The 13,453-nt window shown below is 41.2% G+C and overlaps 1 protein-coding gene across 1 annotated transcript in view; it reads right to left on the minus strand.

The window, feature by feature from the left end:
• Positions 1-204: 204 nt before the first annotated feature.
• Positions 205-13,453, minus strand: part of LMNB2 (lamin B2) — a 31,366-nt gene continuing 18,117 nt past the window's right edge. Inside the window, exons 5-12 of the mRNA XM_051810650.1 lie at positions 12,450-12,620; positions 10,236-10,361; positions 9,812-10,032; positions 8,936-9,227; positions 8,348-8,455; positions 7,696-7,815; positions 6,280-6,381; positions 205-5,376 (exon numbers count right to left, since the gene is read on the minus strand). Coding sequence (XP_051666610.1) covers positions 5,335-5,376; positions 6,280-6,381; positions 7,696-7,815; positions 8,348-8,455; positions 8,936-9,227; positions 9,812-10,032; positions 10,236-10,361; positions 12,450-12,620 — 1,182 coding nt within the window. The 3' untranslated portion in view covers positions 205-5,334. The remainder of the gene's footprint in view (positions 5,377-6,279; positions 6,382-7,695; positions 7,816-8,347; positions 8,456-8,935; positions 9,228-9,811; positions 10,033-10,235; positions 10,362-12,449; positions 12,621-13,453) is intronic.

The following is a 13,453-nucleotide window of genomic DNA, read 5'->3' on the forward strand; positions in this document are numbered from 1 at the left end:
GGGACACCCGACACCCCACGATCCCTGCTGGGACACACTCCGCGATCCCTGCTGGGACACACTCAGCTGATCAGTCTTAGGAGCAGGGACAGCTCTTTGTGTCCTCTCTCTCTCTCTCTCCACACAGAAAGGTCCCCCCGGGGATGAATCATCTCAAACGGGCCACATGGCCTCGAGGTTGGTTAAAAGAAAGAAGGGAACCAGTAAAATGCAAAACATTTATTCGAGTGTGTTGTACAAAAAGTTTCCAGTCATAAAATGTATATTACAAATCATTGAAAAAGACAAGACATTTGGCATGCATATTCTAAAAAGAAAAAAAAAACACTTTGAAATGATAAAGTCTAGATCATTATGTAGTTTTTTAAAGTTCCAAGTGAACAGTTTAATAATTTTGTCTTCTGTGTTTCAGTTCACAACCTTTTTCACAATTCCTTATTTTAAAAACTTGAACCTTCCAAAAACTCATCTGCAGCAGCTGACTGGAGGCGGTCACTGCACTGAGCAGTGCCCTCGAGCCAAATCAAAATTGTGCCCCCCAAAAATTTAAAAATTAAAAAGCAAAAATCACAATTCAAGTCATGAGGCATCACTGCTATGAAAATAAAAGTTCAACTGCATTTTGTGCCCAAATGGAAATCATTTTGGCTTAAACTTAGAATAGATTATTGCTTGTACTTTTAGTGTAATGATCTGGGTAGCTGAATACACAGTAACATCTGCCTTACCAGCACAGAATCATCACTTCAGTAAAAGCTAAGTAGAAAATCTGGAAGTTCAATAAACCACATTTTATTTTCCTCAACTTCAAGTCAAATCACTGCTTATGCTTATTCTGAATAGAGGCTTTCAATATTGGCCATCCTTTTCATTCTAGACCTTAGCATTTCAAGAAAGGCATTATGTTTACAAATAATAATTGCATGTAAATATGGTCTTGTATAAAAAAACCAAACACCTTTAAATAATTTTAAACTGGTTTAAAGCTAAGCATATTGAAGGGCAAATCAAAATTCTGTTTCCCAGGCCATTTTAAATGAGAAAACAATTTCTCCAATATCATTTGTCCTGACATTCAGCTAAAACAGTGCTTTGAAAAATGCAATCACTATCTCACCTTCCGCTCACTGGTTCACAACAAGGCTTTGCTTCCTGCTCACACAGGGTTTGGACCCAACAGTGTCAATAAAATCCAGGATCAAATATGCCTTTGTTTAGAGATAAGACTTTCAAAAGAAGATAGAGAAAGAAGAGAGAGAATGGCTTAACAGTGAAAATGTGAGAGAAGTGGCTACAGGAGATCTAGAACATACAGCATGCATGTTTTCCTGCATCATCAAAACCCTTCTGATGTGAAGAAAATTAAGATTCTCCAATGTCCTGGGGTACAGAGAGGATTTTTACATGTCTCTTCTAACCTCTGTTCAGGTTGCAGTTAAAGGGCTTTTATACAGGATGAGCATTAAAAACAAGAAAAAAGGGTGTGTAAACCCCAGTAAGATCCCTGAACTGACCATGAGGTGTCCCGTTGCTCGAGGGCAGACACCACACGCAGTGATCTCCTTTCACAGTACAGTCTGCTCCACCCCACAGCACAGCTCCCACACTGCTGCCAGCTGCACACACGCTCAGCTGGCTTTTACATCTCAGCCACGGGAAGCAGAGGGTTATTTTCTTCATGAGACTTTTGGTTCCTGCTACGAACACAGACTATGCAGCCAACTCCTGTCTAACGGCGACACGGAGCTGAAGACAAGTGAGCAACGTGTCAGTGCAAATGGGTTCTGCCAGAGCCAAGGAACGAGGGAAACACGGGAGCTAGAGTTGTGCAGCAACAAAGGAACCCCTGGAAATACAGATGTGCAGCAACAAGGGAATCCCAGCCACTCTGCTCCTTGGAGTAAGTCACTGCAATGCAACACTTAAAGGAACAAATGTGGAAGCAAGGGAGAAAGAAGTGGCATGAAGTGCCAGGGGCTCTGAGGCCACACCTCACTCCACAGGACACCACATTCCTGACAGATCTGCAGATGGATGGACCTGTTCTAAAAAGCATTTTCATGTGGTATGAGCTTAGGAGGGGGAAGGATGCGTTGTCCATATTTTATATCATATTCTGTTATGATCTACACATAGGAAAAACTTTTTCTATTTCATCCAGAATAAAGTTGTTTTTCTGGAATCAGAACATCCATATGGGTAGTTATGCTCAAGTAACTACTCTGATAAAAGCTATACTGGTTTGTTTCCCTCTTCAGAGACACCTTAAAATCATTTTCCTCCAGACAAGTAGAATCTGTTTCTCCTTCAAGCTCTACACCAGGTATGAGCACTGGAGTAGAACTGCTGACCATTCTCCAGTTTCTCCAAGAGTGGTTCATATACAGGATCAGACTGAAAAAGGGGGGCAAGGGAACACTGGATTTGAACAAAAATCTTTAAATATCCTGAAAATGGGACAAAAATCCTTGAAAGACAGAGGAAAAAAAGAAACAATGCTTTTTGTTTTGTTAAAGCCACAAAACTGCCTCCCAGTCTGGTGCACCAGCTTTACTAGGACAGCACCATTAGACTGAAGCTCAGCATCAAAAGCAAGAGGACTGGATGGTGCCTGGAGAAGGTGCACACACACAAAGAGAAAGTACATGGAATACAGTAGTTCTTCTGTGTCTTGTAATTTACAGTCAGGAGTTAGTTATCATATTTTTAGTAGCCTATTAAAAAGCACTGTGGTAACAGAATCATCCACTGGCTGTCCCACAGTGTCCATCACTGGTTTGTGTGACCTGCATATACCTAAACACGGTCCTGGAGAATCAGATAAACTGTTTCCAGAGTTAAAGGACACAGTTCCAAATCTAAGGACAAATTCTGCAGACTGTTACTGAAGGGCACAGTGCTCATCACAAGAGATCTGCAAGCACCAGTTTTTAAGGCTACAAGAAGACACACTCCCCATACAGTAGCTGTTAAGAAAACTATGGCTCAGGTAGCAAGAGGTTTTTTCCTCATTCAAGCTGCCCTTCCGAGGCCATTCTTTACAGGAAACAAACAAAAATCACAGAAAAAATGCAAATGAACTCCACGCTCATTGCTTCAGTATTTAAGATCACAGAACAATCTTAAAGAATAAGCAGCCCAAAAACTGGCCCGTGTAAAAAAAATAAATACAGATCTTTAGGGAAAAAGCAAAAAGCCCTCAAATGCTATGTCAGTATATTCTAGAAGCTGTGGATCAGAAAGGGAAATGCTGTCCAGTGGTTGGAAGGTGTGCTGCAAAAATAAGTCTACATTGATTGCATTCATTTGCATAACAACAAATTTAGAAAAGATAATTATAACAGTATGTCTGAGAAACATAATTTCACTAGATACATCTTACAGAGAGACAGACATGATTTACTACATATTTGATCTTCTACTCAAGCAGAGTGGGAAAATTACATTAGAAAGATGGCCAAGTACATCAATGGAGTTATCCCATAGCCCAAAAAGCCAAATCTTCATCCTGCTTTTTTGTAATGGATCTTCTGATAATGGATTAAAACATAATTCTAAATGTCTATTAGTTTTAACTTCAGCAATTCAGTCATCCCACTTCAACAGAGAAAAGTAGCATCTTTGATTTATTTCCAAACTGGCAAAATAAATGCTGAAGCTTAAAGCCCCTTTTGTTCCCACCCTGCTTGCATGACAAAGCCATCAGTCAGAGCCACTAAACTGACTTTCTAGGTTATATCTGTCAGTCACAATACTGTTCAGAGAACACAATGTCCAAAAGCCACCGAAAACATCCAAACCTTGTCACTTGTCTGATGAGTCTACACTATTTGAATGACAAGATCAGACTTCGAGAGTGCAGGTAAAAACACCCTTCTGCGCTGGAATCAAATGGTATCCAAATTTTGTATCCATACTGATAACTAGTTAAAAAAAAAAACATTCACTTGTACAGTAGCCAGTGCATTCTTTGGAGCAGTCAAATATTTTTCCTTGTGCTTAAAGATGCACCACTGTACGAACATGAACCCTCGTGGGAGTCAGACTTATCTCCAGAGAAATGCAGCAGCAGAAACCTTAAGCTAAAAGGGACACTGTCAGACACAAAATCGCAATAAAAATCACCTGCTACCCATACAAAGCATTTTTTATAAAAAACATTATTCTCCCTTTGCTCCTTGTTAGACTGTGCCCAAGCACTTGAACACTGCACAGCAACACTCACGTCCTGAACAGTGGCAGCTCCTTTGAACTGCTTCAAAGTCATTCAACTATTTCTGCACTATTTTGCAAATATTGCTCCTTAGGATACCTGACAACGCCCCTTTGAACATAAGAGAAGTATGAACAAGCTGCATCTAGCTCTGACTAAAAAAGTCAACATTTACACGGGATAACCTTTAAAATCCCCAGTATTTATCATTGCCAAAAGTATAAATATGTTTAATTTCTAAAATCTTAATCGATCTGTTTAAAGCTGAACATGTCAGAAGCATTAATCGTAAATACTGACCATCACAACTTGTGTCCATGACTAAACAGGGTCTCACTTGACACAAGGGCAAAATCCCCTGAAAATCAAACAGTTCAAACTCTGGGTTTGACACTTCCAGCTTAGGATGGTATATTGATTGCATATGGTATATTCAGGAAGCAGAACATACCATCTTCCCTCTTCTGGAATGGTGACACAGAGCTCAGGGGGTGACAGACTCAGATGGTTTTACCAGTAGGGAGCAGGACATGATGGCACAGTCCTGAGTCAGAAATGCCTAAAATGCAGGTTCCCTGTGTCACTGCAATTGTCTGACACCATTCTGAGTGAACCTAATTTTCCTAAGGATAGCAGGCAAGATACTACCATTTCTGCAACTGTGGAGGAAACACTCTGTGAATCCCTCCCAGGGCCCTACAGATGAACCCACTTCATAAAACTTCTTTTCTGGGGGAAGGGGTTATCCTGGTTATAATATGTAATTATAGTTTTACCATACACTCAAGGAGTCTCATCTCATCTTAGCTAAAAATCTCCTTTCTGCTTTAGGTTTCTACATAAGACTTTAAACTCTGTGTGGGGAAAAATATTGTATTCCAATATAGTGTTTCAACAAAGAGGGAAAAATAAAGAAATCTATTAAAAATTCTGGCAGTTTTGTTCAGAAAAGGTTTTTTTTTTAAATTTTTTTATAAAAATGTACCAAGGAGTAAACTTCAAAGAAATCAGATGATGCATATAAAAATAGTTTTCAGTGGCTCCGGAGGGAAAAAATAGCAAAAATAAAAGGAAATAAATGAAGGGAAAAAAGCGCAAATAATAGTTTCTGTCTTCTTTTTTCACATCACTGAGCATCCTCTAGAGGTTGTTCTGGGATCCCCCTAAAATAAGACAGACACAGTTGAATTTAGTCTTTGTACTTTCAGCAGTGATACAGATGACAAGTAAAAATCATGATGTCATTTGCTTTAGACCAGCAAGTTCCTCCCTTTATTTCAGATGCTGATTCCATCCGAGAGAGATCTGTGCTGCAAAGCTGCTGCTTTGGGTAAGAAAAACTTTCTGTTTCAGTTGCTTTACACTACAAATACACTGTTTAATCTCCTGAGGACCAAAAAGCTTTCAGAACTCACCTGCAAACCTTCACAGAATCAGTTCTTTGTGAAAAGAGCTACTAACAGCCATTGACCAGGGGAACAAATTGCTTGAGTTTCAAATAAATTTAAAATATTTTCTGCTATCACCTGTATGAAGCATCTTTCTCCTTTTCACTCTGCCAGCTGCTGGTTGGTTATTTCACAAGTGTTATCAAAACATACAGGTGGTATTACTAAGAAAAAACAAGTTTATTTCAGATGTAGAAGGTATAATCTATCATAAAATAAACCAGTAAGCTGAAGCTTGCAGCGACAGAAGCACCTCCCTTCCCTGGTTTGCAGTGGTTATCTGGTTATATTCTGCTTGCAGCAAGAATGCCACAGCTCTGTTTTACAGAGCAGCACATCCTGGTAATGCTGTAAATGTGTGATCTGAAGCTCTCTGCCACAGACACCCTGAGCTGGCAGCAGCCACTGCCCGAGCTCTACCTGGGTGGATCCCAGCAGCAATCACAGTGTCCTCTCCCTGGGCACTGCAGCAGTGCTGCAGGGTTCCAGGCAACCACTGCAAACATGGACCAGGATGCTCAGAATGGTCAACAAAAGTTGAAGGGACTCCCTAAATCTCACACCTGATTGATCCAACCAGTGAGGCACAAGTGAAACATCTGCTCTGCATCTGATTACCTGCTGGTTGAAAAGGTCCTCCTCTCCATACTCTGCTTCATCCTCTTCCTCTTCATTCTCTCGCACAACTACTGATTTAGTAACACTTCTCACTGCAACTTCCTACACAAAATGACAGAGAAGTAGTTTTTATCTGTTCCTTATGTTTTTGCTATACCATCAATATATCACCCCTATTAAATTTTGGAGGGTTTAAAGCAACTTGACCTAGGTGGAAGCAAATACTGGTAATATCCTGCAAACCACATCATTCCTATTTGTGTGCACTAAAAGGCATGGTAATGTAATTTAGCTGCAGGAATTTTCTTTCACTACCCTGGGATTTGAGAGGAAGCAGACATGTTTCAGTTTTATGCAAGGTCACAGCAGACACAGGTAGGAGCTGTCTGAGACACACTGGAATGTGAGAAACTAAACTTTCTCATTATGATTACACAGCATTAGGAATATTCCCAATTTCTACTAAATATTCAATCTCAATTGTATATGTTGGTTATCAGCATGGTCTTCCAAGCCAGGCACTAAAAAAGAATTCTAAAACCCCAGGAAGCTTCCTCTATTAGTAAATTATCTTTAACACTTCTTAGAAGTAAGAAATTCTTCTATCTACTTGCACCCTGGAAATCAGAGGTGCAAAACTCTAGTAGTGGAAAAAGTTGTCCTTAACATACAGTTCTTAGCAGGAACACTAAAGGTAACCACAGTGGGAACAGACATGGATTTGACCACTCAGTTTGAATACTGAGACAGTTAGCTTTCTGTTTGTACAAGTGATCCTCCCTCCTACCTCATACTGTGCACAAAGTGCTTCCAGAGAACTGCTGGCAAGAAAGGCAGCACAGAAACTGGTGAAATGTGGTCTGTTCCCCTTTCCTATTGCTGGGATAATGGCACACTTATGAACAACATATTCTCCCCTGCAAAAGTCATCTGCAGGGATGGTTTTGAAACATTAACTGTGGGCAGATGTAGCACAATGCAGAATATACAGGAACCTCTGTCAAATGACAACTCATGATATGCTTCCAACATGGAAATGACAGCTATCTTCCTACATTAATATTCACATTGCACCCCAGAATGTCATAGGGACTATGTAAGGGAACTTTGAATTGCCAGCAGTGTTTCTTTTCTTTGTCTCTTCTGAAAGTACATACTCAAATTCCAAATAAATTCTCTACTAGCAGGGTGTTTTTATAAAATAGAAAAAAAATGTCTATGGGCATAACCACCACGATGATCAAAGCTTTCAAAAACATCCCAAAAATGTCAGATACATACAGATACTTAATTTTGTCAGTGTTATAAACTCTTATATTAGAAGGTAATAGGGGAGATCTCGAAATCAGGATTGTGCCATGCCACCCCCCCCTCAAGTGACAGAGTCTGGAGCTCCCCAGCCCAGACACAGCCTACCTCTCCTTCCGAGTTCACGAGGTAAGTGCGGATGTTTCCTCCGGTGCCCCAACTGCCTTGGTTCTTCCACACCAGAACAGAGGGGGGGCTGTGAGATACCCCTGCATCTGCACCCCAGATCTAGTCACAAAGACATTCTGGAATTAGCTGTTCATGCAATTTTTTTCTTTTAAATATACAATTCCCTCTAATTCTCCTACTTCTCTCTAGATACCAGGGTTTTTTCTGAATTCCAATGGTTGTTTTACCCTACTTTTAACTATACTATTACTTGTAGTCCTAAACTTAACTACAGTCTACTAGATTGAATGAATGCTCTGAAATGTTCCCATTTTTTTAAGAGGTTGAGCAGGATTAGTGTTCCAAACTGGGGCAAAGGTGTTTGACAACAAACAGTCCTTGAACTGTTCCCCAAAACACCTTTTTCTTCAACTTTATGCCCCAAAAATGGTCTTAAATAGTGAATTTCTATATTAGCATTTCGGTATTTATGTTCTGCATTTTTGTAACTGAAATACTGCTCTTCTAAAGTGAGATCCATGAAACCAAAAGTTATACACCAAATCATGCTGTACCAAACATCAAGATTTACAACTGTTGCCATAGCATCAACAAAAGAATACGCTGTTGACATACTGGAAGTACAACTTACTGTAACAGTTTGCCCAGCTCTGAGGACATACTTAGGAGTAAATTTGTAAGCAATTTCTTCTCCATCTCCAATTTGTCTTTTCAGCCTCCAGTTACCCAAAGACTGATCCTAATGGAGAGAGTCAAAAGGTTATTTAGAGTGAACAAAACAGAGCATACAGGCATCTGAGCTTTCTTCAGGTCTTTGTTATTAAATTAACGTGAATATAAATTTATTTGCATGGTTGTTAGGCATCTGCATTCCACCTTGAAAGTATTTTTCTATATCCAGTAAGAGTCTAAATTGTAAATCCCTTAAGGTCATTCAGCAAAATTTTAAAGGGTATTCATTTCACACGACAACAGTAGGCTGTTTCCATAAGCAATATTCCAGCACACGTTTACACATCTGGAACACAAACTGTGTTCTCTTCCTGCAGCAAACATTACACTCACGTTAACCCACCACAACATTCAACTCTTCAGTGCCCCTGTTAATTCCTGCACCCTGAGATTGCTGTTCCTCCTCTCCACGTGGCTGCACCTGCTTGTGCTGCAAAGGGCTGTGTAAGGTCTCGGTTCAGCTCCTCCTTGTTCTGCTGACACTCACCTTCTCCGAGTTGTTCTTCAGCTGAACGTATTTGCCCTCCAGGTCTATCTCTTCTATGCTGATACTTCCTGTAGCTGAAGCTTGCTGGGACATTTGGAAGCTGCTGCTGCTGCTGCTGCCGCTGATGCTGCCGGTGCCGATCCCGCTGGTCCCGCTGCCCGAAAGCTCCTCGGCCTCGATGCGTTTTCTCTTGCCCCGGGAGGAGCGAACGAGGGAGGTGCTGCTGCTGCTGCTGCTGGAGGTAGCCCGAGAGACTGTGACACGGGAGGAGGGGCTTGGAGAGAGCTTCAACCTTAAGGCAATCAAGAAAGCATTTGAATTAACTCACCCAGGGAACAGCAGACAAAGCTAGGATATCATCAGTAACCAGACTGTGATGTGCTGCTGACAGCAGCCTCGCTCTGTGTGTCCAGAGGACTGCATACATGAGGAGGAGGGGGCTACCCATCCCTGAGGATACTCTGGCAGGATGATACATGACATGGGAAAGCAGTGCTAATGAGAGCGACACAGATCACTTAACCCTCCCCTCCAGCACAGCTGCCACTAAACACAGTATTCTCAGGCCACATGATTTAAAACCAGGAAAATGCAGATGTACAAGCACCTAAATAAAAAGAGATGAAGACCAAGCACGGAATGATATATTCAACTGTACTCCAAAACCTTACAAAAACCAAAATAAAATAAAGATGGTGTTCAGCTGACAACAAGTGTTCCACGTAAGTGTTCCATACAACACATTGTGGTGTGAAGCCCTTATAACTTCAGTGAAAGAAAACCTGGGCATTCCTGCTCAAAAAGGTAAAAAATAAGTGTAAGAAATGAAAACAACACCTGCCAGTCCTTAGAAAAGAAACTGGAATCTGTACTTACCTTTCCTCTTCCCCTTCCAGGAGTTTTCGGTAAGCACTGATCTCCATGTCCAGCGCTAATTTAACATCGAGCAGCTCCTGGTACTCCGTCAGCTGAAGCTGCATCTGGTCCCTCATGTCTGTCATTTCCCTCTCCTTTGCATCCAGCATCTTCCTAAACTTCTCCCTCTCACCAGCCATCATCTCCTCCAGCTCCCGGATGCGATCTTCCGCTGCGCTGGCCTAGGCAGAGAGCAGCAGGGAGAGCCCAGTTGGCAGCCAGGCAGTTCCACTCAAAACAGGTTAAAACTCATCTCCCTCCCAAATGAACGTAACCAAAAACTCCTCTATGTAAAATTCAGAAAATATGGAGGGCCAGGAACGTTAATATATCCACACAAAACAGTGCTCTGTGTTCAAGGTGACAGCAAATTTAGTTCCCTTACCTGTTTCTGGAGGCCAGAGAGTTGGTAGCTGAGAGCTTCTATCCTCATGCGAGCCTCCTTCAGCTCCTCTCGAGCTGCACCAGCAGCCTTGTCATTTTGGTCAGAGGACAATTTGGCATTCTCCAGCTGGAAGGTAAGTTTTATACAGGTCACTTGCATTGAGTTAGATCCCCTGCATTGAGTTAGATCCCCTACAATATCCTTGTGGTAAAAAAATAGCAACCACTTAATCTCAAAAAATTTTAAATGGACATCTGGTGAGTTTAGGATAAGAACTGCATAACATTAAGGAAATGCAAGAAAGGACCAGGAAAATCTATTTCAGACCTATTCCTATAGTATTTGCTTATGCTATTAAAAAAATAGTCTGTTAGACCTTTCATTATACAAGCAGCCTTAGTGTTTCCAAAAAAGTGACCATTCTCTGCCTGTTTGTCCTAAGACCAAGCACATTGGACAACAGCAAAGACTGCCTAGCAAGTCCATGTCTTGGTCCAACAGTTCCCTGGATGCCCAAGGGCTAACTCAATAAAATATTCCACAGGTATTATGTCTCCTTTGGCCATTTGCAACTCAGGGACTTCCTAAGCCAGAGACAATATTTTGCTGCTTACTGTCTCTCTCAGTGGATTTTTCAGGCAAGAATTTGTCTCTGTTTTTTGAATTTATGGGGGCAAGGAGTGTAGTTCTGTATTAATAAAGAACAATCCTCTTTGAATGTCCAGTGGCAGATTCAGAAGAAACAATGTCCCTGTTTCTACTGAAAATAAAATAAACAATCACTCCTCATTCACCTTCCCCATGCTATTTACCCTTTTATAGACATCCACTGTATCTTTCCCTTCTCTAAAGGCATCTCTTTTCCAGGTGAAGTTTCATTTAAAACTTTCCTCATGCATGACCTCTTTCATACTCTAAATTGTCTTTGTCAGTCTGCTCTGTATTACTCTGTAGTACTTTTGCAAGAAGCAATAAAACTACCCACGGCACTCCAGATGACATCCTGCCCCAGAGGCAAAACAATGTTTTTTTGGTTTATTCACTTTACCTTTTTCTCTTTAGTAATTGCCAACATACAATTTGTTTTCTTAAATTCACTTAGTGAACAAGCTCCATTTCCAGTGGCTAATTTTAACCAAATTAGAGAGCAACAACGGAGCTCAAAGCTGGTTACAAGATAGGTTTCATCAAAGCAGACAGTGAGAAAGAGCATCCTTTGCATGCCTTGCAGCTGGACTTCAACAATTCTGCCACACACCATGGAATCCACCCAAAAACTAAACTGACCCAATTCTAAGAACTGTTACAGGCAGATGTTTTTTAGCCACACAGCACAAAGCTTTATAAAAATCAATTTTCATTAGCTCTGCTGTTCACTAAGTTCTAAGCAGCACACAGAGCCTTCTTCAGGCTATGGATTTTGAAGGAGCTTCAACTACACACTCCATTACTTCTTGTAAAGTTTTAAAATCAAGAATAGTTGAATTCTAACAACCTTATAGTCATGCTGGCATAGTCCCAAATCCTCATATTTAGAATTTCTATTACTTATTACCAAAGATCATGATGTTCTTTCTTATAAGCCCTCTTTAAGTATTCAAAGGTCGCAAAAGGTTTGTCCCAAGCTTTCTCTGTTCCAGGCTGAACACCCCAGCTCTCCCAGCTCTCTCCATAGCAGAGGGGCTCCAGTCCTCTGATCACTTTTGTGGCCTCCTCTGGACTTGCTCCAGCAGCTCCACATCTGTTCTGTGCAAGAAGTGAGCTTTTACCCAAGACCATCTCATCCTGGACTCACTCAGCAGCTAAACTCAACCATCTGCTTTGACATCACATTCTTCCCCAGCTCAGGTCTCTAACAGGGACACATCTTTGTCTAGTAATCCACAGAAGGAAGTTCACAGCTAAGCCTCTTTCCCTTCACATTCCAACTTCATTTATAACAACCATCTTTTATGTGGGCGGGGGGGAAAGCAACTTAATTTATTCATCATTCCCCTGTTCAAATCTTGTCATCTTTTCATTCTCTTATGTTGACTGGCTATGACCTCTATGACCTCCCTGAAGATGCACCTGCACTCAAGCCCCACAGGAAGCCTCTGAACACTGGAAAAAAGCCTCCCCAAATTATAATTACTGGTCTCCTTACGAACAGCGGGGCTGGTGAAAATGGTTTTCTCCCCCAGACTGGGATTCCAGTCTGACAGCAGTGGTTACCTTGGCCTGGTAGGTCTGCTCCAGCTCCAGCTTATAGAGTTTGACCTGTTCATCGTGCTGATTGCGCAGATCCTCCAGAGCCTGAGTCATTTTGGACTCGTACTCCTGCTGGCGGCTGGTGTCCACCTCGATCAAACGATGCTCGTGGCGCTTTCTTGTCTCCCTGATTTCCTACACAGGCAACAGAAAAAGAGGGACAAATTCCCACAGTGAGGGAAACAACACAAGCAGTTAAATTCAGACAACAATTAACTATTTCAGTGCTAACTACTTAGTATAGAGGAGCCTTTAAGCCTGGGAACTGCTGTGGGCACCAACAGATGCAAGTTACTGTTCTCATTTGGCAGGACAGAATTCTTTAAAGTGATCCAACCTAAAAACAGCTTCAAAAAAAGCCATATAGAGTTTAAGTAAGGAGCTGTTTTATGCTACAAAAAGCAAAATGGGGGGAAGAAAGTAGAAGAAAACATTAATTTTTAGACAGCAAAGAGATTCCATGTGCTGCACCACAAACCCTTTCCCTCTCAATATACATCCTGACAGTACAACAGCAGTCTGCAAGGAATCAGATGAAAATTAACACCTTTTGTGACCATTACATATATTAAAAAAATCACTATAGAGAAAAACTGCATCTTTTTCTAGATACTTGATGACCCTTCCTTGTTAGATTTTGATTACAGTATTAATAAAGCAGCAACCCAAGCAATCCTGAAGACATGAATATAATTTTTTATGGTCAGACTTTGTACTAAGAAATTTTCATTTTTAGAGAAGTATGAGTTTCCTGTGCCTAAGAACACTGGTCCCAAACTAGTAAGGTAAGGCTTACTCAGGCACTTATTCAAGCTGAGCCATGCAGAGACCTGGTCAGGTCTGAAAGTGTGGTATGAGAAAAACAATTTCTTCCTTCAGGGCAGGACAAACAACCAGGGAGTGGTCCTGAGTACTGGGAGGAGGCCTGAAGTCAGCAGGATGGGCCATGAGGAAGAACAGCAAGTAAA

This window comes from Manacus candei, unplaced genomic scaffold (genome assembly GCF_025592945.1).
Source record: "Manacus candei isolate 608988 ecotype Guabito, Panama unplaced genomic scaffold, ASM2559294v1 h1tg000078l, whole genome shotgun sequence".
Classification (NCBI taxonomy): Eukaryota; Metazoa; Chordata; class Aves; order Passeriformes; family Pipridae; genus Manacus; species Manacus candei.